Source organism: Molossus molossus, unplaced genomic scaffold, assembly GCF_014108415.1.
Source record: "Molossus molossus isolate mMolMol1 unplaced genomic scaffold, mMolMol1.p scaffold_m16_p_19, whole genome shotgun sequence".
NCBI lineage: Eukaryota > Metazoa > Chordata > Mammalia > Chiroptera > Molossidae > Molossus > Molossus molossus.
In genome coordinates this window covers 2,849,832-2,877,500 of record NW_023425354.1, presented here as the reverse complement: position 1 = coordinate 2,877,500, position 27,669 = coordinate 2,849,832, and the positions used below count along the sequence as shown (strand labels likewise).

Sequence of the window (27,669 nt, the reverse complement as noted above, 5' to 3'; positions counted from 1 at the left end):
TAGGGCCGGAGCTGGGCGCCCAGCCCCCTCCCCTCCTCCTCCCTGCCTCTTCTGCTCTTCCTCTGCCCGCTGCCCTGGGGTCTCCAGGCCTCCCGTTTGCTATTCTCCACCCTTCTCCGCGGGTCGCCCCGAACCCTGCCCTCCACCGCCTCCAGGGGGACCCCTGCTCTGGGAATACAGAGCAGGAGACGCCGGCTGCTCTTCAAGGGCCTGGCCTGCTGCTGGGTCCCGTCTGCCCACATCTGCTCTCTCGGGGCTCCGCCCGCCTCTGCCCCCTCCTGCACTCCCCGCCACCCCCACGCACCTGAACAAGGCCTTCAAGTTCTCGGGCAGCTCCGTGCGGCCCGCGTACCCGGGGTTCATGGTGATGAAGATGCCGACGGTGGGGATGAGGCCTATGATCTCCCCCAGGAAGTTGAACGTCTTCTTCTTGGCCCGGATGGCATCCTGGACACACTTGACCTAGGCAGTGGGCACGCAGACTCGTCCGTGTGGGGACCAGCAGCTGCGGGCTTGCAGGGACCCTCGGGTCTCTGCCCGTTTAAACTGCTCTTTAGGTTCTGAGACATGTAGACCCCTGGGCAGTCGTGAGGCAGGATGCTGAGCGGATCCCACGCGCCCCACCCAGCGGCCCCACAGGTAACCTCGTGCCCCGCCGTGGGGCAGCAGCACCACCAGGGCCCAGCGTGGACAGTCAGGACACGGGACGGTCCGGTCACCTCCACAGCGACAGCCTCCTCCCTCCCGCCCCAGCCTCTGCTTGGCCTGCGCAGCCCACGTCCGTGGTGCTGTCCCCTCAGACGTGACTGGATCGCACAGCCTGTCACCGGAGATGGGCTTCTGTCACCAGCAAAATGCCCAGAGTTCCCCCAGGTGGCTCAGGTGTCTGTGGCGTGTTCCTTGTCACAGTTTCGCACTGTCCCACCCCCCCGGCTTTTTTATGTCCTGGTCCCACTCTGGCAGTGACTGCTGGCGGTCGCCTGCGCGTCAGGCGGTGTTTAAGGGAGCTGGTCCTCCCTGCACCTGAATTCGGGGATCACCCGTGCCTGCGGAGGCGGCTGCAAACCTCCGAGCCGCCACACGAGGGCGCCCCACGCTCGCGGTTAAACCTTTCAAGGGCCTGCCTTCCGGCTCCACAGGACTGTCCACCAGGCTCAGGGCGGGGAGCTGGGGCGGGACCCCTAGAATTTCTCGCTGCCCAGCGCTGCGGGAAACCTCTCCTTACCTTTGGTTCCAGTTCTTGCTCCTTCGTTCAAGGCAACAAACAGAGCTCGAGACAGACAGAGCTCAAGGATTCTGGGGCCTGTTTGCTAACTTTGGGGGGGCAGTGACTCTGCTACGGCATTGGGGTCGGGGGTCCCCGAGGCCATGGCCAGCACTACGGAAACTGGCTGCCTCACTTTCTCTTTACCTTACTGGCCTCCGGCCCTGGGGGTTGGGGACGATTCTACGCAGAAGAGGTAACCGTAGTGGACTGTGCCAGGTCCCTGCATTCACCCCCAATCTTGCCAGCAAATTTGTGTCGTCGAACCCATTTTACAGATCAGAAAGTGGGGGAACGGAGAGTTTAAAGCATTGGCAAGTGCAGAATTAGAGAGTTGAATGCGTCCATTTAAGCCAGGCTTCAGCCCCAGGTTGGTGGCATTCACGTGACTGAGCGCCCAGGCCGTCCTCAGCGCCCCCCGCTGCCCTGTGACCCGGGGCTGTCCTGCCTGCCCACAGCCTCGTCTCCCCGTGGTCCACAAGGTCCAGCGCCAATGAGCTCACATCTACTCATCCATCCCTCGTGGGGTGGGGAGGGCCTCAGCTCCGCCGGCATCCTGACTCCCGGAGCCTTTCGGAATGTCACAGTTGATTCCTGACCTTGAGGTTGGCCTCAGCTTCTGGGAGGGAGCCCATGGTGCCCAGGATGGCCCGAGGCTTTTGTCCAAAATGCAGACATGTCCTCCAAATACAGGGAGCGCGGTGCATGCAGGTGACGCGGTGACACTGTCCCCAGGCGAGAGCCCTGCTCCACCTTGTCCCCGCCTCCTCCATGTCCTGCACTCCGGCCCAAATGTTCCCAAAATGCCAGAGCACATCCCCTCCTTCCCTTCTTTTCTCCCTTGTCTTCCCGTTCTCCCCCAGCACCCTTGTCTAACCGACAAACTCCTATGCATCCTTCAACACCCCGCTCCATTGGTATCTACAACAAAACCCTCCGTCCTGGTTCCCCAAGCAGAAGAAACGACCCCTCATCTCTATTCGGTCGCATGAATGCCCCCATAGATGCTTCTCACTGTTTTCACCCTGTTCACCAGCCCGAGTGCAGGCTGACCCAGAGACCACATGGCCCTACCTGCACCGCAATCACAGACAAGACTTCCACCGAGATGCGGTTGAATTCGTCGAAGCAGCCCCACGCTCCGGTCTGGGCCAGGCCCTTGTAGATGTTGCCACAGGACTGGGAAGGTGAGATCAGAGGAGGAGGAGAGACTCGGGGTGCTGGCCCGAGCCCCGCCTGAGCCCACCCAGAGCCCCCTGCCCCCAGCTCACTCTGGACCAAGGTGAGGCTCGGGCGCCCCTGGGAGTCTGGCAGGCAGACGACCCACTCCCTGGAAGGGCTGAGTGCCAGGAAGAGCTGACTCCGCGAGCCCCTCACACCCAGACCCTCCCGGGACGGGGCCTTCGCCTGGGTCCCCCGAGGGGCTCAGCTGAGGATCATTGCTTAAGATTCCATCTCTGCATCTTTCCCAGCCACGCAGGAAGGCTCCCTGAGGGGGTGGGGGTGGCACTCCCTCCCAGCTGGGCAGTCAGGACGCTGCTCCATCTACCATCGCGTTTCAGGTGGAGATTTAATTCCTTCCAGGGGAACCAGCTTCAGGTTTCTCTTTTTAAAGCCCAGGAAGCTGGTGTGAACCGTGGCCCAGACCGGCAGGAGGGGCAGCGGGGGCTGCCCGCAACCCCAGGATGGCTGCCCCTGACTGGGGGCTCAGGCACAGAGGGGAGGACAGGCCCCCCAGGCCCAGGTCCCCACCTCAGCGGCCACTCTAACCCTCCTACCAAAGGCTCTCTGGCCTGGACCGCGAGGGTGTCCGCTCTCCCGGGCCCTTTGAGAACTCAGCTGCCATGCCGTCGCCAGTGACCTGGTCCATCCCCTGCCCACCTGCCAAGCCCACCTGGACATCTTCCTGGCAGCCCTCCCTGAAGCACGGCGGAGGTGCCCGCTCCGTCTGGAGGCCCTGGTTGCCTGGGCAAACTTGGACCCAGTGGGGATCTGTTACCTCCACGGGCGGGGGCGGGGGCGGGGGCGGTGTGCAACTTCGGGGCTGGCTCGTCACCCCTGGAGCCCCTCCCAGACACGCTCCTCCTGCTCAAGGGGCCCCAGCTCCTCAGTAAGGCCAAGGCCCCAGCAGGGGTTCGGCTGCTGGCCAGTCCATGGGGTGGTGGCCATCAGCAAACTGGGGACCTGGTGCCTGCTCCCCGGGTTGGCCCGGTAGCCTGCAGACATCTAGAGCCCACTTGGGGTGTGCGGGCTGCAGCCTCCGGGGGAAGGGGCCCTACTTGGTTCTCCTCGAGGATCCTGGGCCCCGCCTCCAGGCTGGGGTGCGTACCTTATAGTCCATCTGCTCGGAGCAGTTGAAGACGTAGACCATGGTGCCCAGGGCCCTGCCCAGGTCCTTCGTCGTCTCGGTCTTGCCCGTCCCGGCTGGGCCCGCGGGGGCTCCACCCATGATCAGGTGGAGGGACTGGGTCAAGGTTATGTAGCACCTGCAAGGGACCCCTGCTAACTCCTATGCCAGGACCCCATAGCCGTCTGCTTCCTTTCCCCGAGGCTTTGGTGACACCCGCTCCGCCGCAGGCAGGGACAGGCTGGAGAAGTGGCCACGAGCAAGCCCTGTGCCAGGCCACGAGCATCCCCTCTCACCCCGGGGCTACCGAGCAGCGCAGCTGTGGGTGCCCTTCGTCGTTAAATAATCCGCTCCACCCTCAACAAGCTCACGAGGACTCCCCCGATGTTATCCCCACTTGGAAGGCACTCAGAGAGGCGAAGCAACGCCCCCGAGGTCACACAGCGAGTGTCAGAGCGCGAAAATGAGAACTCGGGGCCCGAGGCTGGGGCCTGGCGGGCAGCTCGGAACCCCGGCGCCCCTGACCCAAATGCCCCTGACCTCGGCCTCCGCAGGACATTTGGGTCTGACGGTGCGAAGGTTGGGGAAGAGCCCACAGAAACCGGGGCCTTCCTCTCCTGAGCCGCCCAGGGTCGGGCGTGGAGGCCCCGGCCGGCAGCGGTGTGTCCGCACCTGTCCGTGAGCGGGGTGATGACCAGCCGCGGCGTGTTGCCCAGGTACTCGTACGAGTACTGGATTTGGGCATCGCAGATGTTGGCGAAGCAGTGCTTCTTCTCTTCGTCCCAGCGATGCCGGAGCTGGGACTGCCAGGTGAAGGCCTGGGAGCTCTCCACCTGCAGGGCCACCGGAGGGCCAGCTGTCACGGCCCGGCCTGGAGCCCAGGGACGCTCCCACCCTCCGTGCCTCCTCCAGGGCAGGGGCGGATCTCAGTGAGGGACCAGCGGAGGGCGCTGCCAGGAGCAGAGTTGCCTCCCGGGAAGAGGCGGCGGGGGCGGAGGTGCCCAGCGCCAGCCCCGAGCCCTGCCCCCGGCCCCGCCCCCGGCCCCGGCCCCGCCCCGGCCCCGGCCCCGCCCCTGTCCCCGCCCCGCCCCGGCACTCTCGCCTTGGCTGTGATCATCTTGGCTACGACGTCTCGCGCGTGCACGTCAATGGTGCAGATGGTCATGATCTTCATCCTGTCGCCGGCGTTGAGGTTCCCAATGAGCAGGGTGATGAGCGAGTTCAGCTGACTGATCTGCGGGAGCACAGGGCCCTCAGTGGGACACAGGTGGCGCCCGGGCCCCGTGGGTGCCTGGGAGGTCACCACCGCCCACTAGGGAAGACCACCGAGCTCTGGGTCACGATAATGACACGCAGGAAATAGTTCTCAGTAGCCCCAACTGGGGCTGGGGTAGCTGCAGAGCGGCCCCCACAGAAACCACGGAGCCACCAAGGTGCAATGGAAGGAAATCCGGTGCCGTGGAAGGAGGAGGACATCAGGGGAAAACAGCGGACTTCGAAGCATTGGAAACAAAAGACGTGACAAATAAGCTGTGGGATGTGTACTTTTACATGTAAGTCAAGCATGTGAACACAAAAAGATTGCAATAACAATATGATATATGTTTGTTTGTTTTTTATCCTCACCCGAGGACATTTTTCCATTTTTTGTTCAGATAGAGCGGGAGGGAGAGAGAGAGAGAGAAACATCGATGTGAAAGGGACACATCGAGTGGCTGCCACCCACATGACCAACCAGGGCCGGGGACAAACTGCAACCGAGGTATGTGCCCTTAGCGGGAACTGAACCCGGGTCTCTCTGGACCGCAGGCCAATGCTCTAACCGTGGAGCCAAATCGGCCAGGGCCAATATTATATATGTTTAATAGATACTATTTTATAGTATATGTTAAATATTATTAAAACAATATCGTCAGACCCCTAGCTGCTTTGGCTCAGTGCTTAGAGCTTTGGCCCACGAACCACTGAGTCATGAGTTTGATTCCGGTCAAGGGCACGTACCGCGGTTTCGGTTCATCCCCAGCCGTGGTCGGGTCATGCGGGAGGCCACCAGTCAATGTGTCCCTCTCACATCGATGATTCTCTCTCTTCCTCCCTCCCACTCTATCTGACAAATAGAAACGTATTCTGCCCTGGCCGGTTTGGCTCAGCGGTTAAAGCATCGGCCTGCGGTCCTGAGAGACCCGGGTTCGGTTCCCGCTAGGGGCATGTACCTCGGTTGCAGTTTGTCCCCGGCTCTGGTCAGTCGTGCGGGTGGCAGCCACTCGATGTGTCCCTTTCACATCGATGTCTCTCTCTCTCTCTCTCTCTCTCCCTCCCATTCTACCTGAACAAAAAATGGAAAAATGTCCTCGGGTGAGGATTAAAAAACAACAACAAATAGAAACGTATTCTCGGGTGAGGATTAAAAAAGAAATGAAAAAATAGTAATATTGTTAGAACAAGAACAATACTATTAGAATAAGAATTAGGCAATAATATGTTGACAGCGGTCCTATCTGGGGATGGGTTATAGGTAGCGTCCCCTTTTTCCATTTCAAAATCATCTTTAGTTTTTACATTTCTGACCAGGAGTCTTTAAAAGTGGACTCGCAGAAGCGTTTGATAATTTCCAGACAGGAAATGGAAGCCACGTCTTGGCGAAGCGGGCACCCCGCGGAACCCGGGGCGGGGTCCCCACGGCCGGCCCGCACCTGCTTCTTGTTGTAGTCTTTGATGGCGTTCTCGTACCCCTCCTCCAGCCGCGCGAAGGCCAGGCCCACCTCCGTGGTCCACCAGATCTGGGTGCACGTGAGCGCCACCTGCAGGCAGACGGCGGGGCCGCGGTGAGCCGCGCTCGGCCAGGCAGCGGGGCGCCCGGCTCCCGGACCGTCCTTGCCGCACACCTGGGCGGGGTAGTCGAAGATCCACTGCTCCCTGGGCTTCTCCTCGTAGGTGACCACGGCTTCTGGGATCTCATGGCGCAGCGTGGCGCACATGCGGTCCAGCACGCGGTTCAGCCAGACTTCCACCTGCCGACAGACGGAGCCACGCTCACCTGACGGGAGGGCCCGAGTCCAAACACTTGCTTTGTGGTTTAAAAAACGTAGCGTTGGTCAGCATCTGCATCCCAGGGTGGGAAACGCCAAGGTCCCTCTGGAGCCCCCAGCAGGCCCAACTGGAAAAACGGGGCTGGGAGGCCTGGGGGCGCCCTTGCAATCACTGCCTGCCTCGGTTCAAGGCAGAGAAGGGGGCGGGGCAGAGAAAACTCTAGAAGAGAAGGTAGGTGTGTCCGAGCCTCTGAGGCATTGCTGAGATTTGGAAATGCTGCCTCTCTGTCCCCACCCCCAGTCCTGCCACCCCGTGTTCCGGGTTATGTCCAGGGGAGCACCCACCTGCCCCTCAAATGCATTGTCTCGAGGTTCAAACTTGCCAAGAAGCCTTTTTTTGTATCTTAAATACAAGCCCTCAACTGACTATCTGCTGGGGGAACCCAAACGGCCCCGTTGGGTGGCTTTTCCTTTTTAACTACAAATCCCGTGCGGGCAGCCCTTGGTGTGGTTCGCAGTCATGTCTTGGGAACTGGGGAAGGAATGAGTCCCAAGGAGCTGGGATGGGTGGATCCCCCCGCCCCGCCCCCGTCCGAGCGCAGCGCAGCCAGCCCTCCACGCTCTGAGTCCACGCGCTCAAGCTCGGGGTTTCTCTCCTGAGATCCCCCCACCCCCCAGGCTGACTTACCCCTGAACTACGTTTTGCATGGGCTAATGTCAAGACCGCTTCGCTGCTTGATCAATACTTGGGCAATGAGATGTGGGGGAGGGGAGCCAGCCTTCTGGGGTGGGGAGCTGCAGGCTTGCTGGGGAGGCTGGAGAGGCCCCGGGTGCCCAAGGGGAGGCGGCCTCTGTGATCTCTCAAAGCGATGAGGCCAGTGATTCCGTCTGACCGGGTACTAGAACTTGGGTCAGGTGGGCGGGGCCCCCTCCAGGCCGTAGAAAAATTCAGTGGCTCCACAAACTCTTTTCTCCCTTCTTTTCTCTGTTTTTTCAAGACACGCCTCACCTCACACTCTGTTGGTAAGGCTGCTGGCACTTCCAGAAGTGAGTCCTTGGAACACTCAGTCTATAAAGGCAGGGGGACGAGGAGGGAGGGACCGGCACAGACCGGGGGTGACGCCCGCATCTGAGGGCGCGTGGCTCGGGCGCGGCCCTATGGTCCTGGGGGCGGCGTCTCGGAACGCCCCGTGACCTGCGCCCATGCTCACCTGCCCCGAGAGGTCGCACTCGCGATCGAAATCCACATACTCGTCCTCCTTGCTGTACATGCCGAGGCCGAATTTGAGCGGTTTCTCGTCGGCGTCCAGCCGGAACTTCAGCTTGCAGAGACTGTCGAAGAGCTTGGACAGGTGGCGGCTCACCTGGGGGCACCGGGGCAATGTGACTGAGGGGCTCCAGGGGTGCACAGCCCACGTTCCTTGGCGGTGTGAAGCACCTTCCTTTGGGGGGGGATATGCTCCCCTTTCTCTGGTCAACGTTAACTAAACAGGCTTAGCCAACAAATGGCAACAGTGAAACTGCCCTCGGGCTGGGCCCCAGGTCACCCAGGGACCCGGCTTCAGAGACCAGCGTCTGTTCCCTGAAGACTTCTTTTCCGCCAGAAGGTCTGACCCGGCCGCCAGGCCCGTTTCCCTGCCGCAGCCCGGATCTTACATCCCAGGCCACCCCTGTGGTACCCTCCACAGTGCGTCCTGCAGCTTTGCGGTTAAGAGAATATGGTCGCTTTCCCTGCTCTGGTTAGTTAACCCTCTTTCAGAGGGTCTCCAGGAGCCTTTTCTCCCTGGCCCGGGGCCCAGGCTTTATCAGGAGGAGCCGGGATGGGAGGGAGGGGCTCGTGCGTGGGCGTCTCTCTCAGAAACAGCATCTGCCCAGCCCCTAGCATCAAACCCACTTTCCAGCCCAGCCGGTGTGCCCCAGTGGATTGAGCATCGGCCCACGGACTGAGAGGTCCCGGTTCTATTCCCGGTCAGGGCACCCGCCCCGGTTGCGTGCGGTAGGTAGCCGATCAATGTTTCTCTCTCATCGTGATGTTTCTAGCTCTCTCTCTCTAAAAAATCAATAAAAATATATTTTAAGAAACCATTTTTTAAAAACCCACTTTCCAGATGAGGAAAATGAAGCTCGGAAGGTCAGAGACAGGGAGTCACACTGTCTTTATGTCCTGGCTGGGCTCCGGGCACCTTCTGGAGTGGACGGCCCGGCAAGGTGATGCAGGGACACCGGGGCCGCTCCTCCACAGTCCCCGGGCTACCCAGACGCGGCGGTGAGCGCGGGGCCGCCCGCAGTGGGCTGTCCTCGGAACGGGGGCCGCCTACCTCCACGGGGTCGTTTCCGTTGGAGAGAATGTCCAGGAGGTCGGCCGAGGACACAAAGTAGAACCTCGGGAAGGCCAGTCTCTTCGTCTCCAAGTACTCGGCCAAGGCCTTCTCGCACACGGCCAGCCTAGGGGAGGGCAGGAGGCTGCCGAGGCCCGCGGCGCGGAGGGTGTCTTCCAGGCCACCCTGCCCGGGGGACTGGCCTCCAGAGATGCCAGCCTGCTGTTCACAGCCCCGGTTTGATTCAGACCTTCCAACCCGACGAGCTCCTTCTCTGCCAGCCCCTGCCTGGTGGGCCTCCCTAGCTAGGCGGGAGCAGAGTGCCGTCTCCAGTCGCTTCCTCCGGCATGGCCGGCCCGGCAGGATGTGGCCAGGAGCACCATCTCCCAAGGGAAGGGTGTGTGAGCCCGTGACCGGGGTTTTTTGGCCTCGCCCTGGCCAGCACTCGGGGCCCCTGCACTGTGACGTCCCTGGCCTACCACGCATGGGACCCACCTCTTCTTCAGATCCTCCAGCTTGTCCAGGAGGCCGGGCTTGTTGGTGGCTTCCACCACGTTGGGCGTCTTCACCGCATCTGCCATCAGGGCCTGGGAAGAGGGCACCGCCAAGGCGTCAGACGCCCTGAGTTCTCCAGCGCAGCCGTTTCTGGGGGTGGCCAGGCGGGAGCCAGGCGGCCGAGCTCACCTTGAATTCCACGTCAATGTCGTCGAAGTTCCTGGAGTCCTCCGGCAGCTGGGCGCGGATGTCCTCCGAGCCAACGAAGATGCTCTCCAGGTGGCTCCACGTCCTCTGGACCTCAAACCAGATGGAGATGACCGAGTCTGCCGTGGACAGCTTCTGCTGCCAGCTCGTCACCTCCTTCAGGAAGTGGGACAGGTACTTGGACATCATCAGGTTCTGCAGCTGCACCTGGTTGTCCTCCAATGTCTCCACCAGCACCTCGTCCGACCTGAGCATCATGGTGCCCGTCCGAGGGTGCGGCTCGTGCTCAAACTCCATGGTGGACCAGGTGCTGTCCAGAGCTTTCAGCACCTTCAGGGGAACGGAACTCAGATCAGAGGGCCTCTGGCGTGAAGGGGCTGAGAAGGACCCAGAGTTTCCTAGAACTTGGAAAGCCAAAGTGTTGATACAAACAGTGTTCACAATGGCCAAAAGGTGAAAACCACCACAAGGTCCATCAACTGACGATGGACTCAGTGTGGTCCATCACACAGTGGAATATTACTCAGCCATGAAAAGGAACGGAACGGTTACATGCTACGACATGGATGGGCCTGAGGACATTATGCTGCGTGACGGCCACAAAGGCCACATATTGTGTGTTTCCACTGATGTGACATCTCCAGATAGACAGACCTATGGAGGCAGGAAGAGGTTTAGGGGTTGCTTAGAGCTGGGGCAGAGGTGGGGAGAGAAGACGGGGCAGGGGTGATAGCTGAAGGGCATAGGTTTCTTTTTTGAGATGGTGAGCTGTTCTCAAATGGACCCATGTAATATGTGTTGGTTGTGCATATCGGTGAACATGCTAAAGGCCATTGGCATGTACACTTTACACGGTGAATGGTATGGTATGTGAGTTATAGCGGAATAAAGCTGTTTTCAAAAAAAGAGCCAAAATGTGCCAATTCAAAGCCCCACCCCCGTTAGGTGAGGGATGAGGTCTGGACCACACAGAAGCCGCTGGTGTCCTCGTGGCTGGCGGCTCATGAACCACCTAGGTACTGGCTGAGGTCGGCCGTCCCGCCCCCGTCCTCCCAGGGCAGAGGGAAGGCGGACAGGCACAGGTTGGGGTGCTGTGGGAACGGAAAGAACTCGGGGTGCTTGGAGATCCACAAACTGTTCTGGGCAGGGAGGCAGAGCGGTAGCAGGAACTGGATTTTTCGTCTTCCGGTGATAAAGTCTGGAGGTATTTTACCAGATTTCTGTCGCGGGTACGAAGAGGCCCAGGAAGCTCCCTTCCGTGTGAAGGGAGCGCTGCCCCCACGTGACGTGAGACACGGCAGGTGGTGCCTCAGCCTCCTCCCCGACAAGACCCGTCCCCGTCGACAAGGGTACCTTCTCCATCCCGGACTCCTTCACTGCCTTGTCCACAATATTCCGGACCTCGTCCTCATACTTGTGCAGGTTCAGCTGGAGCAGGTCCGCCAGGGTCGTGTCCTCTGACATCTCGAATTTCACCTGGGGCCGGACAAACAGGCATGTTCCATGTAAGGTCACCTGTGCTCCGGCGAGGACAGCTCTGTCCCTGACGCAGAGGCAGGTCGCGAGCATCCCGGGCGGCAGAGGGAGCATCCCAGCCCCGCCTCTCCTCCGGGGAAAGCTGGGGTCACAGGGGGCACCTGCAGGGGCTGGACGGGCCCCCCACGCGCATGTCCACACGCCTGGGCCTCAGAATGCAGCCCTGTTCGGAAGTGGGGCCTTTGCACGCTAAGGATCACGAGCTGAAATCATCCTGATGAGTCGGCGGGGCCTACGTCCAAAGGCAGGTGCCCTCCCAGGGAACGGAGAGGGTGGCAATGCAGGAGGAGGCCACAGGACCGCGAGGCCACAGGACCGCGAGGCCACAGGACCGCGAGGCCACAGGATCGTGAGGCCACAGGACCGCGAGGCCACAGGACCGCGAGGCCACAGGACCGCGAGGCCACAGGACCACGAGGCTTGACTGGATGTCTCTCCCCAGGGCCCGGCCACACGGCGCACGCTCGCAGCCTTTGCTCCCCCTCCCCTGGGGGGTGACGGCCTCCGCTACACACGTAGAACCGTCACGGACACCGACCCCCCGGCCTCCACATGGACCTTCCGCAGGGGCTGCCGAGCGTAGCTTTGCTCAGTGTCTGCTGACGGGGCGGTTCCCATTTGCCTTCCGTGGGTGTTGAGGCCAGAACCCCCCACTAGGGGATATCCCTGGGAAGGTCTGGGCCCTAGGACTGTACTCCTGGGGTACAGCGGCCACCGGGGAGCTTTCACTCACCCCCAACTTCCTGAGCACTGTGGACACTAGACCTACAACCAGAACCGGCGGCGATGTTGTGGGGCCCAGGTCCAAATGAAAATGGTGGGCCCTTTGAAAAGTAAGGATTGTCGCCCTGGTGGGCCTGGCTCAGCGGTTAGAGCGCTGGCCCACGGACCAGAGTCGCGGGTTCCATTCCAGTCAAGGGCACGTACCTCGGTTGCGGTTAAGTCCCCTGGCCTGGTCGGGGTCGTGTGGGAGGCAGCCAGTCGATGTGTCTTTCTCATGTCGATGTTTCTCTCTCTCTCCCCCTCCCTCCCACTCTATCGGAGGATAAATGAAAAAAAAATATCCTCGGGTGAGGATTTTTAAAAAAAATAAGGATCTCCCGGTGGCGATAGCAGAAGTCTCAGCCTGGCGCTTGGCGGCCCTGAGCCCGGGCCCTGCCACTGTGAAGGTCCCACGCGCAGGACGCCGGCCTGCCCACGCGGCCCGAGCCCGCGGCGGCGGGGTACCTGGGTGGCCTGCATGAGCTGCAGCCAGTGGCGTTCCCGGATGGCGGGGTTCTGCAGCTCGCTGACGGCGCGCAGCGACGTGATCATGTTCCTCACGGTGCTGTCCAGCCCCACGAAGGCGTCCCAGGTTTTCATCTCCTTGTCCAAGGACCTCACGTCTTTGGCAAACTTCTTGCAGTCGATGTCCATCTGCTCCACGTTGATGTCTTTCCACTTGGTGGTCTTCCAGTCGTCGATGCTGGTGTTTACCTGACCGGGAGACACGCACCGTCCGCGTTCGCGGGGCCCCGGGCCGACCCTCGCGGCCCACACCTGTGCCCCTGCCCCTGGAGAGCAGACTCCGGCCAGGGCTGCTTAGAACAAATCGCAGAGTTTGGTGAAGTGGGCGGATACAAGGGGAAAACAACGCCGTTGTAAAAGATGCAACTTAAAAGAAGTTAAATTTTTGAAGACACAACTGGAAAGTTAGCATGTAGACGACGTTTGGGCACGAAATCAGTGAGGGCCCAGAAGGGCTGAATAACACAACCGACCCAGGGACCTAACTGACAGAGAGGACATCCCACCCGACAGAAGCAGAAGATGCTTTTTTTTCCCAAGTGCTGTTGGAACATTCACATCCCAAGCCATGGAATAAGCCTGAAAACGTAGACATAGCCCTGGCCGGTTTGGCTCAGCGGTTAGAGCGTCGGCCTGCGGTCCAGAGAGACCCGGGTTCGGTTCCCGCTAAGGGCATGTACCTCGGTTGCAGTTTGTCCCCAGCCCTGGTTGGTCGTGCGGGTGGCAGCCACTCGATGTGTCCCTTTCACATCGATGTTTCCCTCTCTCTCTCTTCCTCTCTCTCCCTCCCACTCTGTCTGTACAAAAAATGGAAAAATGTCCTCAGATGAGGATTAAAAAAAAACAAAAAAAAAAACGTAGACATAGTGGAAGTCACGTAGTGTGTTCTCTGACCCCATGGAGTCACACTACAAATCAGTAGTAGAAAGGCAACAGGAAAATCCCCAAACGTTCCGAAATTAAAAACACCCTTCTAGATAACCCCAGGTTCAAGAGGAAACCTCAAAAGAAATGTAAAAAATACATAGCACTGCCCTGGTCGGTGGGGCTCAGTGGTTGCAGCGTCAACCCACGGACTAAAGAGTGGCAGGTGTGATCCTGGTCAAGGGCACGTACCTCGGGCACGTACCCTGGTTGCGGTTCATCCCCGGCTCTGGTGAGGGTTGTGCAGGAGGCAGTCGGTCAATGTGTCCCTCTCTCTCTCCCTCCCTCTCTCCCACTCTGGCTGAAGATAAATGGAAAAATATCCTCGGATGAGGATTAAAAAAAAAATTACATAAAACTGAAGGAAATACGAAAATATATTGGGACACAGCTAAGGCAGAGAGGTTTGTTTTATATCACTGAATGCTCACCCTGGAACGTCTCAAATCAAGAAACACACACACAGGAGCAAAATGAACCCAAAGCAAACAGAAGGAAGGAAATGATGAAGATAAGACCAGGCAGCAGTGAAAACGAAAGCCGTAAAACAATTCAGAAAAAGCATTACATTCAAAGCTGGTTCTCTGAAGAGTCAATGAAGTTTATGACTTAGGAGCCCCTGGCTCCGCGAACAGAGATGACAGGAAGGACGACATGAGTCACCCATCTCGGAAGGCACCACTGAGAAGGGTAATAAGGCAAAACCAGGACAACTTTTCCCTTGTGAGCCAAACAAGGCAGAAGAAATGGGCCAGTTCCTTGAAAACCACAAATGATCCAACTCATTTCCAAACTGCTCACGAAATTGCAACAGGCAACTGGAATGGAGCCATGCCCACTAAGGAAATTGAATTTAGCCCTGGCTGTTTTGGCTCAGCGGTAGAGCCTTGGCCCTCAGACCAAAGAGTCATGGGTTCGATTCTGACCAAGGGCATGTGCCTCGGCGGCAGTTCGTCCCCAGCCCTGGTCAGGGTCATGCAGGAGGCAACCAGTCGACGTGTCCCTCTCACGTCAGTGTTTTTTTCTCTCTCTTTTTTTCCCTCTCTCTCCCTCATACTCTATCTGAAAATAAATTTTAAAAATATCCTCTGGTGAGGGAAGGAAGGAAGGAAGGGAGGAAGGGAGGAAGGGAGGGAGGGAGGAAGGGAGGAAGGGAGGAAGGAATTGAATTTATAACTAAAAATCTCCCCAAAGAAAAACCTCTAGGCCCAGATGGTTTGACTGAAAATTTTACCAAACATTTAAAGAATTAACACCAATTTTACACAATCTCTTAAAGAACATTTGTCAGTACATTTATTTTTTTTATTTTTTATTTTTTTATCCTCACTCGAGGACATTTTTCGATATATTTTGTTCAGATAGAGTGGGAGGGAGAGAGAGAGAGAGAGAGAGAGAGAGAGAGAGAGAGAAACATCGACGTGAAAGGGACACATCGAGTGGCTGCCACCCGCACGACCAACCAGGGCCGGGGACAAACTGCAACCGAGGTATGTGCCCTTAGCGGGAACCAAACCTGGGTCTCTCTGGACCGCAGGCCAACGCTCCAACCGCTGAGCCAAACCAGCCAGGGCTGTCAGTACATTTCATGAGTCTGGTATTACCTTGGTACCCAAACCAAAGATATCACAAGAAAAACTACAAATCAAACCTCTTAAGAACTCAGATACAAAAATTCTCAACAAACAATTAGCAAACTTAATCTAGCAATATATAAAAAGAATGATATGCCATGGTCAAATGGGATTTCTTCCAATAGTAAAAAAATCAATGAATGTAATGCACCATATTAGCAGACGAAAAAAGAAAAATCATACAATCACATCAGTTGGCACAGAAAAAAAACATTTGACAAAACCTCACACCCATTCATGATAAAAACTCGCAAAATTGGAATAGAAAACTCCCTCAACTTGAAAATTTGTAGCTAGTGTCCTCCTTAATGATAAAACATTTCCCCTAAGACTCAGAATAATGCAAGGGCATCTGCTCTCACTACTCTTATTCAACATAGTATTGAAGTTCTGGCCACTGTAATAAGGCAAGAAAAATAAATAAAAGGAATACAGATTGGAAGGAAAGGAGATGGTATTATTATCTATGTAGAAAATCCCTAAGGAATCTATTTTAAAAATACTCCTGCCCTGGGCAATTTGGCTCAGTGACTGGGGCATCGGCCCTCAGACCAATGAGTCATGGGTTCAATTCCAGTCAAGGGCATGTACCTCGGTTGTGGTTCGTTCCTGGCCCTGGTTGGGTTGTGCAGGAGGCAACCAGTCAATGTGTCTCTCTCACATTGATGTTTCTCTCTCTCCTTCTCTCTTCCTCTCTCCCTCCCACTATAGCTGATGATAAATGTAAAAATACCCTCAGGTGAGAATTTAAAAACAAAAAATACTCCTAAAACTAATAAGTGAATTCAGAAAGGTTACAAGATACAATATCAACACACAAAATTCCATTATATTTGTACACACCAAAGCAAACATCCAAAAACCAAAACTGAAAGCTCAATAGCATTCACAATCACAGCAAGGGGGGAAGATAGAAAGAAAAAGAGGAAATATTTAGATCTAAATCTAACAAAATTTGTATAGGATCTGTATGACAAAATGACTAATGAAAAGAAATCAAAGAAGACCCAGATAAATGGAGAGACATACTATGTTCATGGATCAGAAGACGCCACATAGCAAAGATGTCCATTTTCCCCAGAATTAGCTACAAATTTAATGCAATTCCTATAGAAATCCCAAGGGCTTTTGTTTTTTTTGTTTTTGTAGACATAACAAAAGCTTATTCTAAAATGTATATGGAAAAGCATAAGTCCTGGAAGCAGCAAAGCAATTCTGAAGAAGAGTAAAGTGGGCGGAACCACTCACTCCACGGATGTAGCTACAGTAGCAAGACTGCAGTGCTGTATGGGACAGAGAACTCACACAGAGCCCCACACAGATGGGCCCAACTGACTCATTTTTGTTGTTAATTTTCACCTGAGGATATTTTTTGACTGGTTTTTAAAAAAATTTTTAGATAGAATGGAAGGGAGGGAGAGAGTGGGGGAGGGGGAGAGAAAGAGAGAGAGGGAGGAAGAGAGAAAGAGACATTGATTGTTTGCCTCCTGCATGACCCCAACCTGGGGCCAGCGATTGAACCTGCAACCCAGGTACATGCCCTTGACAGGGAATCAAACCCGAGACCCTTCAGTCCTTGGGCTGATGCTCTAACTGCTGAGCCAAACTGGCCAAGGCCCAACTAACTTTAATTTTTTAATTTTTTTTTTTTTTTTTAGAAAGAGAGCAAGGGAGAGGGAGAGAGGGATAGAAACATCAATGTGAGAATCATTGATGAGCCACCTCCTGCCCACCCCCAGTGGGGATCGAGCCCGCAACCCGGGCATGTGCCCTGACCAGGAATCGAACTGGTGACCTCTCGGTGCAGGGACGACACTCCATGCCCTGAGCCACACTGGCCGGGCCCAGCTAACTTTTGAGGATGGTGTGAAAGCAACTCAACCTTGGAAGAGCAGCCTCCGGACAAACGGTGTGGTCTCAGCCAGACACCCCTGGGCAAGAGACGAGCCATAACCTGCACCTCACCTCTCAGAGCTGAACTCAAAACGAACCACAGACTTCAATGCAGAGCACGAAGCAGTAACACTTTTAAGGAAAAACCAACCAACCAATGTGGGAGAGGTCTTCAACATCTAGGCGAAGGGTTCTTTGATTTGACGCGAAAGGCATGATCCGTAAAAATAAAAACAGAGAAACTGGGCGTCACCAACACCACGCACATTTGCTCTTCCAAAGACCCTGTGGAGATGGGGGAACAGTCTGGCTCTGACTGGAAGAAGCCGTTTGCAAACCACAGATCCGACAAAGGACTGGCTTCTGAGACACTATACAGAAATTTCAAAACTCAAGAGAAAAAGAAAAAGAAATCGATTAGAAAATGGGCTAAAGATATGCCCGGTCACAGAAGAGAGAGGCTCCCTGTCACGCCAGCAGGGGACGCTGATGCCACGGGGTCTTTCTTTCCAGGGGGGTGGGTGGCATTTCTTCTCTTTAACATTTTTAAAGAGAGTGAAGTTGAGAGAGGAGGGAGGAGGGGAAGGGGGGAGGAGAGAGCCACACGGTGGAGTGGAGAGAAGATGAGCAGAGAAGCTTGAGGCGAGTGGCCCATCCTGGGGTCCTGCGGGTGCTCCCATCGAAGACCAGCAGACCTCTTGCTGCATGGTCACAACTGCAGGACACCAGGCCCGCCCCGCCTGGGCTTGCTGTCCAGCTCACCATGACGATCATGTCCCAAAGCTCCTTCAGCAGGCAGACCTCTTTGTGACAGGCCTTGAGCTGCTTGTAGTCGGGGACGGCGACCTCGAACAGGCTCCCCGACTTGTACAGCGCCTCCATGATGTTCTCCATGGCCACGATGCTCTTTTGTTGCTGGGGGTGGGCGACAGGGGCGGTGACCAGGGCGGCCCACTCGGTGGCGCCCTGCCCCGTTCTCTCTGCCTCGGAGCTGCGAGCATCAACCCTCCCACATATGACGAGGGCGGACTTTCCGGGGTGGGGCTGGGGGAACAGCACCCCCCTCCCGCCTTCAAAGCCCCCCTGCTTCTGGTCTGGTCAAATGCTGGCTTGTCTGTGCCGTCAGGCCCGGAAGCGGACTTTTCATGGGTGTCGTGTCAATGCTGAATTTCGTCCTGAGATTTCCTGGTTCCCCAGAATCGCCCCCATGTTCAGGCTACGCGTATTTTTCTACCTTATTAGGAATGATGTAGGTAATGCTTGGTTGCTTGGGAAATGAGAGGAATATAGATAAGCAAAGAGGAGGGAGAAGAAGAGTCATCTCAGACCCCATGACTAAGTGTGCACCGCCGTGAACGCTCTGGTGTTGAGTGTGTACACGCGCGTGCAGCTCACGTGGGAGCTCTTCGGATGCAGCCTGGGCCCCGTGGACAAGTGCTCTGGGGTTCAGGGAGAGAACGGGCCTGTGTGCACGGTGGCTCGGGGGCCCGGAGGTTAGGAAGTGGCCGAGAGCAAAGGGGATGACTTGACCCTCGGAAATGGTGGCTTCGGGGCTGAGCAAAGGGAAGAGCAGAGGCTGGGGGCCGGGGAAGTGCGGGTGACCCTGGAGGCCCCTTGGGGCTCCCTGTGCTCTCGCCTGTGGCACTGCGGGGTGAGGCAGAGGCGTGGGCTGGGCACAGTGCGGGGAGCAGAAGCATCAGCAGTGCCCGGTGTGCTCCCTGGGGCTCCCGCCAGCCCTGACGTGAGTGGGTGCCAGGTCCTGGGCCGTGGAGCTTGGGTGGCGGACGCTGACTTAACATGGACTGAACAGTGGGAACAGGGGGGCAAGGGTGAGGCTTGGCCACGGCTGCACATGGCGGGCCAGGACAGGAAGGGTCGGGGGCAGGAGACTGCTGAATGTGAACGGTCGGGGACCTGGGGGGGCAGCGGGGCAGCAGCGGGGGGTCTGCAGGGTACTCAGGTGGGTGTGAGCTGTGGGGCTGGAGCATAGGCCAGTCCCACTGGGGCCCCTGTGGACTCGCAAGGACGGCAGCTGACAAGACAGTAGGCGAGGTTCCCGTCACCCCAGCTCAGCCTGGAGCAGGTACCTTGTTCAGGGACTTGTAGGGGTCGGGGTCGCTGAAGGTGAACGGGGCCTCTTGCCTGAACTTCTCCCTGAACTCGTGCTGCTTGAGCTGCGGGAGAACCACGGGGGTCACGGAGGTCACACGGGCCCACGCCCAGCCCCCACCCCGGCCTGCCCGGGGGCCACAGCACCTCGAACTGCTGGCACTTCCTCCGCAGGATGTTGACCTCGTTGGCCTGCAGGGGCGCCACGTTCTGTTTCACCTGAATGGCCAGCTTCTTGGTGTTTGTCCACTGCTCCGGCAGTTCCTGCGGCAGGCGAAGCCCAGGGCGGCTCCCTTCCCTTTCTTTTCCCACCGTTTATTGTGAAATAATTGCAGACCCACGGGGAGCAGAGTCTCGTGTGCCCCGTTTCCTGGGGCCATCAGCACGCTGCGGTTCAGTGGCCCCACCAGGTGTCGGCATGGGCGTTGGTTACTCAGACGACTCGAGTCTGTGTGCATGTGTGTGGACATGTATATGTGTGCATGTGTGTGCTGTGTGCACATGCGCGCATGTACAGGTCACACATGTGTTGTGCGTGCTATGCATGCACATATGTGTACATGTGTATATATCACTTGTGGTGCGCACATCTTGTGTGTGCACATGTGCACGTATGTGTTGTGTGCCTATTGTGTGCATATGTGTGTATGTGCACATGCACCCATGTGCTGTGTGTGCACATTGTGTGCATGTATTGTGTGTGCATGTGTGCTGTGTGTGGATGTGTGTGTTTGCCCATGTGTGCACACATGTATGCATGTGCTGTGTGTGGACATGTGTGTATATGTGCATGTGTGCTGTGAGCAATTTTATCCCATGTATGGATTCCTGCAGCCACTGCCACAGCCCACACGGCACTGTCCCGTGGAGGGGCCGCCGTGTGGTCGCTGTACTGCCACCAAGGCTCCTGCCCCTAGCAGCCATGCCCCTGTTCTCCACGCCCAGGAGTTTGCCATTCCAGGAATGGCTTTACCAATCAGATGGATGTTGTGTTTTCCAAGTTCTTCACCCCTGGGCAAGTATTGTACTTAAAACCATAAACTATTTTAAAGAAGAAAAACCCCAGCCCACAAAATCTTTGCCCGCAAATGGACATGGTTTCACTTTCTTCTGCGATGAGCTGATGGTTTCTGTTGGCAGCGGTGCATCTCTGACCCCGTGTGTCACACCGCTCCCCCAGCCCCCACCCCACCATGGCCGTCCCCCGCCCCCGGACACGAGGGCCTGCTGGCCGCCCACCTGCAGCTTCACGTGCGTCTCCTCCGGCATCTCCTCCCCGTACGTCTTGAGCAGCTCGATGGTTTGCTTCAGGGGCTCAAACAGGTTGTCGGTCGTCGCCTGCCTCTCCTTGACCCTCATGAGATGGCCCATCACCTCCACCAGACCGTCGTAGTCCCCTTCCTTGACGGGCTTCGTTAGGCCCGTCCTGGCGACTTTCATGAAGGCTTCCAGGTCGCTGAGGCTAAGGGGCAGGAGAGCGGCCTGTGACAGGCCTCCACGGGGACGCTGTGGCCACGGCGCCGGGCCGGAGGGGCTCCCCAAGCAGGGAGGGCTCCTGCCCTCTGCACACCTGCTGTTCCCCCACCTCCACGCCACCCCTGCCTCGCCAGCTCCCCTCACACTGACAGCAAACCCCAGGGCAAGGCCACATCAGAGAGGCCTTTGCTGGCCTCCCCAGTGGCACTCGGCTCAACTGCCCTCTCTCACGACCCCGACCGTCACCAGTATCTGTGCCGTCACGGTCACTCGTCACAAGCAGGCCCCCCGCCAGGCTCTAAGCTCCTGCGGGTTCCCCGGCGCCCAGACCCCGAGCGCTCAGTAAGCAGGCGCCCAGCGGCCACGGCGCCCTCCCCTGGGAGGGTGTGTGCCCGGCCCCTGGCGTGCCCCTCCGCGCCCACCTGCTGAGGACGTGGTTGCTCAGGTGGTGCTTGAACATGAAGCTCCAGCGCTTGATGGTGTTGAGCAGCGCCTGCTTGAAGGGCCGGCAGTCACACTGCAGCCAGCCACTGAACACCTGGGTGTTCTCGCACCTGGACACCTCCTCGTACAGCCGCTCGTAGGAGTCGATCTGCAAACACAGCCTCCGCTCGCGCCGGCCGGCCCCCTCCCAGCACCCGGGGCCCCAGGGGCCGGCCGTGGCCCAGCTCAGGAGAGCCCGTCCAGGGCATCACAGGCTTCCTGGGCCGAAGCTGCAGAGGGGAGGCGTCACTGACCCCCAGGGCTGGCTGATTCCCAGAGATAGTGACAACTCCCCAGGGAGCCTCTTTCATATATAAACCGACCCACCCAGAGCCCCCCGCCCCTCCTGAGTCAGGCTCTCACACTCCGGGCCACTGTCCCCCTGTCCTAGCCAGCCAGGGCCGGTGTCAGACCACTCGGGGCCGCCCCGACCCCTGGAGTCCCTGGCAAGGGTTCAGACTAGCGGACCCCAAGGCTGCTCGTCCCGTCCCACGAAGCCACAGAAACCACAGCAGGCCCTCCCCCCACATTCTCTCCTTCCCTTGCCTGCCGGGCCCCCTGTGCTCCCATGTGGCCCTTTGGGGGCACACCCTTCCCCTTGGGAACTGAGCAGCCTTCTCCTACGTGTCGGCCTCTCCAGACCAGAACAATAATGAAACCTACACTGTAAAACCAGGGTCTAAGTCGCCCCGGGGAGCAGGGCCGGGGCACCCACGCACCTGCTGCTGGAACTGGGTGAGGGTGGGGGGCGTCTTGGGGGCCGACTCGTCAATCCGGATGTCCAGGTCCTCCATGGTGACCACGCGGCCGTAGGTGAGGAAGTTCTTCATGGACTCGTGCAGGTCGTCCACCCAGAGGTAGGAGTACCTCTCGAAGGAGTCCTGAAACTCCTCCGCCTCCTTCATGGTGCTGACCACCAGGTTGGAGATGCCCTCCCGCATCTCCATCAGCTCTGTCGAGTCTTCCAGGTCGAACTGCAAGGGCAGGAGAGACACCCGGTGAGCGTGCTGCCTGCGGTCCCAACCAGACTGCCCAGCCGCCCTGGACAGTGGCTTTCTGCTGGTGGAAACGGCACTGACCTCACCACACGGGGACTGGGGACAGTCCCTGATGTGCAGTGTTCTCCCTCAAGAAGATATACGAGATGTGACTTTTGCCCAGACAACCCAGGATGATGGGGCATCCATCCACCCATCCACCCATCCATCCACCCATCCACCCACCCATCCACCCATCCATCCATCCATCCACCCATCCATCCATCCATCCATCCACCCATCCATCCATCCATCCACCCATCCATCCATCCATCCACCCATCCATCCACCCATCCATCCATCCACCCACCCATTCACCCATCCATCCATCCATCCACCCATCCATCCATCCACCCACCCACCCATCCACCCATCCATCCATCCATCCACCCATCCATCCATCCACCCACCCATCCACCCATCCATCCACCCATCCACCCATCCATCCATTCACCCATCCATCCACCCATCCATCCATCCACCCATCCACCCATCCATCCATCCACCCATCCATCCACCCACCCACCCACCCATCCATCCACCCATCCATCCACCCATCCAATTGTTACTCAGCACCCTCTGTGTGCCAGGTGACAGCGTGGGCACACTGGGGATGCAGACAGAGTGCACATGGAGGATGCAGTCCAGGGGTGGGGTCATCAAAGAATCACCGAAATGAGGCATCACGACTCTGGCACTTGCTTTAAGGTGTAATAGGGAGGAGGCTGGGGGGATGCTCCCTGAGAGCTGAAAGACGAGTAGGCAAAGAGCAGGAGAAGCAGCAAAGCACATGCAAAGGCCCTGCGCAGGGAGGAAGCAGATGCTTGAGAACTGAAGGATGGCTAGAGCAGGGAACACGGGAGGCCCAGGCTGGGTGGGATCTTTTGAGTTTCTCTCTCTATATATATATCCTCACCTGAGGATATTTTTCGATTTATCTTCAGATAGAGTGGGAGGGAGAGAAAGGAAGAGAGAGAGAAATACTGATGTGAGAAGGACACATCAACTGGTTGTCTCCCACACGACCCCGACCAGGGCCAGGGATGAACTGCAACTGAGGTACATGCCCTTGGCTGGAATCAAAACCGCAACTCATTGGTCCACGGGCTGACGCTCTACTGCTGAGCCAAACCGGCCAGGGCTTTTTAAAAATTTTTTTCTTTTAATTTATTTTTTCTTTATTGATTTGAGAGAGAGAGGAAGGGAGAAGGAGAGAGAGAGATAGAAACATCGATGAGAGAGAACATCGATCGGCCGCCCCCCAACTGGGGATTGGACACACAACCTGGCATGTGCCCTGACCGAGAATCGAACTGGTGACCTCTTGGTGCAGGGTCACCGCTCAGCCACTGAGCCACACCGGTCGGGCCACACCCCAACCTTTACCAAACCCTCACACTACAAGCCCGTGTGCCTTCTGCCCTAATCACCCAGGGCCAGGTGTCAGAGAACTGAGACACTCTGTCCTGAGCCGTCCCCCTGCCAGCCTCCCTTTCCTGCAGAAGCCCCAGTAAAGACCTGGCCTGACGCCCCTCTCTCCTGCTTCTGTGTGCTGACCACGCCGGCTGCGTCCCTATGGCCCTGCGTGGCCACTGAGCCCGTCCTTCCCAGGAGACCTGGGAGCAACATCCAACGTTTCTGTCAGTGACCTTGGCCTGTCCCTGTCACTCAGTCACCACCACGAATTACAACCTCGTGGGCACAAACGGGCGGGGGGGCCGCAGGGGACAGCTCGATCACCAGGGTGGCCCTCTGCGTCTCTCTGTCCTCTCCTCGAGCGGCTGCATCAGTGGGTGAAGCCCTCAGGGCCCCGCATGGCTGCCGGGTTCCGGAGTGAGTGTCGGGCCCCGCTCTCGTTGGCCTGAGTTGGGTCCCATGCCCGTACCTGAGCTGGTCACTATGGTAAGCTCTGTTCTGAACCCTGGAACGGCTAGCTGCGTGCACTTGGGCCGGGCACGTCCCCTCTCCGTGGCCCACACAGCCGCAAGCCACTGTCTCCCGCCTTCAAGACGCAGCGCACAGACCCGCTCCTCCAGGAAGCTGTCCTTGACCTTGACCTTGACAGGTAGGTGCTCTTGTGTCCTTCCCACACACATGCACACACATGCACACGCACACACACCTCTCTCCCTCCCGTTATTATAGATGATGTGATCATTTTCAAAACTTTCAAACAGCACAAGAATACAGGAAGGAGCCCCTTTGCCTCCCCTCGGCCCCCACCACCCCTACCCCCAGCCTATCTCCCAGAAGCAAGCACTGTTAATAGCTTAGAGTGTATCCATAGGAAGACAGGTTTCTGTGTGTCTAAATGAGCGAGGTCCTATTCTAAACATTGTTGCACCGCGTGAGAAACACTGAGCATCCTTCCAGCCCGGCTCATTTCTGTGGTTCGTCCCGACGCCTCCGTGTGGATGGCCAGAGTCTGTTGATCAGCTCCTGGCTGGTGGACGTTAGGTTGCTTCTGATTTTTGCTCTACTGTTTAGAGACAATGCTCCCATAGACTCAGCCCCCGGGAGCCAGTTTCCGGTGCCCGCTGCATGCCCGGAAGCTGGTCCCACCGCGTCTGCTCTGGGCAGCACTGGAGGGCATTTAGAGCAGACGGACGCGAGGGCCAGTGGAGACGCTTGTGTCAAATGCTGGTGCTCACGTTACAGAAAGGAGAGAAACACCAGGGAGGGGTAGGGGCACACTCTGGGCGTCCTGCGGGTGCAGGCAGGTGCCGGGGAATGGCAGCCGGGCTCACGGAGGAGAAGCCACATGAGGAGGAAGGCCGGGTCTGAGGAACCCGGTCCCTCTCTGAGCCACCATCCCGTGACACGCAGGGACCAGCACTGCCGAGCGGGAAGACAGTTCCGCACCAGGAACGGAGCTGGTGCCCGGGCAGGGGAGGCAGGCGGGGCCCAAGGAGGCCCAGACCGACCTTGTAGTTCAGTCTGCCCTTGGCCAGCCGGGGGATGAGCTTGGCCACGTTGTAGATGTCGTTGATCAGGCTGTCAATCAGCTCCAGGAAGCCGTGCTCGGCGCCCACCTCCAGGGACGGGTTGAAGACCAGCCCGAACTCGCCCAGTTCCATGTGGACCTCGAACAGCGGCGCGATGCTCTCCTGCAACAGACCGCACGGGTCCGTGCCTCCCCCTCGGGGACCCCGCTCAGCGCCTGGGGGGCACTGTGGGCACCGCCCGGGGTAGAGGCCTAGCTCCCACTGGCCGGGACCACTTCGGAGAGCTGCCCGGTGGCCCCTGGAGCAAGTGGTCAGAAAGCAGATGCAGGGCCACAGCGCCAAGCACCGGCTGGAGTGGCCAGGTCAGGGCAGGGCAGTGACTGCAAGGACAGACCGGCGACCTCAGTTCAGAGCCCGGACTGCTTCTTACTAGCTCTGTGGCCTTGACCGCCTCATTTCCCCAGATACATAACTGAGAAAAATCATTTTATAGGACAGACATGTGCCCACCTATGTGGGTTATTGTGAGGACTCAACGAATTGGGAACATATAGAGCGTGTGCAGTGGTGGCTGCCTCCCTTCCGAGTGCTGGGCCATGGCCACAGTGCATGGCGGGGTCGCAGCGTGTGGCGGGGTCACAGTGTGTGGTGGGGTCACAGTGCGTGGTGGGGTCACAGTGTGTGGTGGGGTCACAGTGTGTGGTGGGGTCACAGTGCGTGGTGGGGTCGCAGTGTGTGGTGGGGTCACAGTGTGTGGCGGGGTCACAGTGCGTGGTGGGGTCACAGTGCGTGGTGGGGTCACAGTGTGTGGCGGGGTCACAGTGTGTGGTGGGGTCACAGTGTGTGGTGGGGTCACAGTGCGTGGTGGGGTCACAGTGTGTGGCGGGGTCACAGTGTGTGGTGGGGTCACAGTGTGTGGTGGGGTCACAGTGCGTGGTGGGGTCACAGTTTGTGGTGGGGTCACAGTACATGATGGGGTCACAGAGCGTGGTGGGGTCACAGTGTCTGGTGGGGTCAGTTTGTGGTGGGGTCACAGTACATGATGGGGTCACAGTGCGTGGTGGGGTCGTAGTGCATGGTGGGGTCGTAGTGCATGGTGGGGTCGTAGTGCATGGTGGGGTCATAGTGTGGTGGGGTCATAGTGCGTGGTGGGGTCGCAGCATATGGTGGGGTCACAGTGTGTGGTGGGGTCATAGTGTGTGGAGAGGTCATAGTGCATGGTGGGGTCGTAGTGCAAGGTGGGGTCGTAGTGCGTGGTGGGGTCATAGTGCGCGGTGGGGTCACAGTGTGTGGTGGGGTCATAGTGTGTGGTGAGGTCATAGTGCGTGGTGGGGTCGTAGTGCATGGTGGGGTCATAGTGCATGGTGGGGTCATAGTGCGTGGTGGGGTCACAGCATATGGTGGGGTCACAGTGTGTGGTGGGGTCATAGTGTGTGGTGAGGTCATAGTGCATGGTGGGGTCGTAGTGCATGGTGGGGTCATAGTGCGTGGTGGGGTCATAGTGCATGGTGGGGTCATAGTGCGTGGTGGGGTCGCAGCATATGGTGGGGTCACAGTGTGTGGTGGGGTCATAGTGTGTGGTGAGGTCGTAGTGCATGGTGGGGTCGTAGTGCGTGGTGGGGTCGCAGCATATGGTGGGGTCACAGTGCGTGGTGGGGTCACAGTTTGTGGTGGGGTCACAGTACATGATGGGGTCACAGAGCGTGGTGGGGTCACAGTGTGTGGTAGGGTCAGTTTATGGTGGGGTCACAGTACATGATGGGGTCACAGTGCGTGGTGGGGTCACAGTTTGTGGTGGGGTCGTAGTGCATGGTGGGGTTGTAGTGCATGGTGGGGTCATAGTGCGTGGTGGGGTCATAGTGCGTGGTGGGGTTATAGTGCGTGGTGGGGTCGCAGCATACGGTGGGGTCACAGTGTGTGGTGGGGTCATAGTGTGTGGTGACGTCATAGTGCATGGTGGGGTCGTAGTGCATGGTGGGGTCATAGTGCGTGGTGGGGTCACAGCATATGGTGGGGTCACAGTGTGTGGTGGGGTCATAGTGTGTGGTGAGGTCATAGTGCGTGGTGGGGTCGTAGTGCATGGTGGGGTCATAGTGCGTGGTGGGGTCATAGTGCGTGGTGGGGTCATAGTGCGTGGTGGGGTCGCAGCATACGGTGGGGTCACAGTGTGCGGTGGGGTCATAGTGTGTGGTGACGTCATAGTGCATGGTGGGGTCGTAGTGCATGGTGGGGTCGTAGTGCGTGGTGGGGTCGTAGTGCGTGGTGGGGTCGCAGCATATGGTGGGGTCACAGTGTGTGGTGGGGTCATAGTGTGTGGTGACATCATAGTGCATGGTGGGGTCGTAGTGCATGGTGGGGTCATAGTGCGTGGTGGGGTCATAGTGCGTGGTGGGGTCATAGTGCGTGGTGGGTCGCAGCATATGGTGGGGTCACAGTGTGTGGTGGGGTCATAGTGTGTGGTGAGGTCATAGTGCATGGTGGGGTCGTAGTGCATGGTGGGGTCGTAGTGCATGGTGGGGTCATAGTGCGTGGTGGGGTCGTAGTGCGTGGTGGGGTCGTAGTGCATGGTGGGGTCGCAGCATATGGTGGGGTCACAGTGTGTGGTGGGGTCATAGTGTGTGGTGAGGTCATAGTGTATGGTGGGGTCGTAGTGCATGGTAGGGTCATAGTGCGTGGTGGGGTCAC

At 58.1% G+C, this 27,669-nt stretch overlaps 1 protein-coding gene across 1 annotated transcript in view; it reads right to left on the bottom strand.

Annotated features, from left to right (window-relative positions):
• DNAH17 (dynein axonemal heavy chain 17) overlaps positions 1–27,669 on the bottom strand; it is a 101,217-nt gene that overhangs the window by 54,854 nt on the left and 18,694 nt on the right. Inside the window, exons 18-37 of the mRNA XM_036267784.1 lie at positions 24,964–25,146; positions 21,722–21,976; positions 20,942–21,111; positions 20,283–20,505; positions 19,191–19,307; positions 19,022–19,108; positions 17,697–17,849; positions 12,424–12,672; positions 11,014–11,136; positions 9,643–9,990; positions 9,454–9,545; positions 8,959–9,085; positions 7,852–8,004; positions 6,497–6,622; positions 6,305–6,412; positions 4,714–4,845; positions 4,284–4,444; positions 3,594–3,750; positions 2,339–2,443; positions 305–462 (exon numbers count right to left, since the gene is read on the bottom strand). Coding sequence (XP_036123677.1) covers positions 305–462; positions 2,339–2,443; positions 3,594–3,750; positions 4,284–4,444; positions 4,714–4,845; positions 6,305–6,412; positions 6,497–6,622; positions 7,852–8,004; positions 8,959–9,085; positions 9,454–9,545; positions 9,643–9,990; positions 11,014–11,136; positions 12,424–12,672; positions 17,697–17,849; positions 19,022–19,108; positions 19,191–19,307; positions 20,283–20,505; positions 20,942–21,111; positions 21,722–21,976; positions 24,964–25,146 — 3,227 coding nt within the window. The remainder of the gene's footprint in view (positions 1–304; positions 463–2,338; positions 2,444–3,593; positions 3,751–4,283; positions 4,445–4,713; positions 4,846–6,304; positions 6,413–6,496; positions 6,623–7,851; positions 8,005–8,958; positions 9,086–9,453; positions 9,546–9,642; positions 9,991–11,013; positions 11,137–12,423; positions 12,673–17,696; positions 17,850–19,021; positions 19,109–19,190; positions 19,308–20,282; positions 20,506–20,941; positions 21,112–21,721; positions 21,977–24,963; positions 25,147–27,669) is intronic.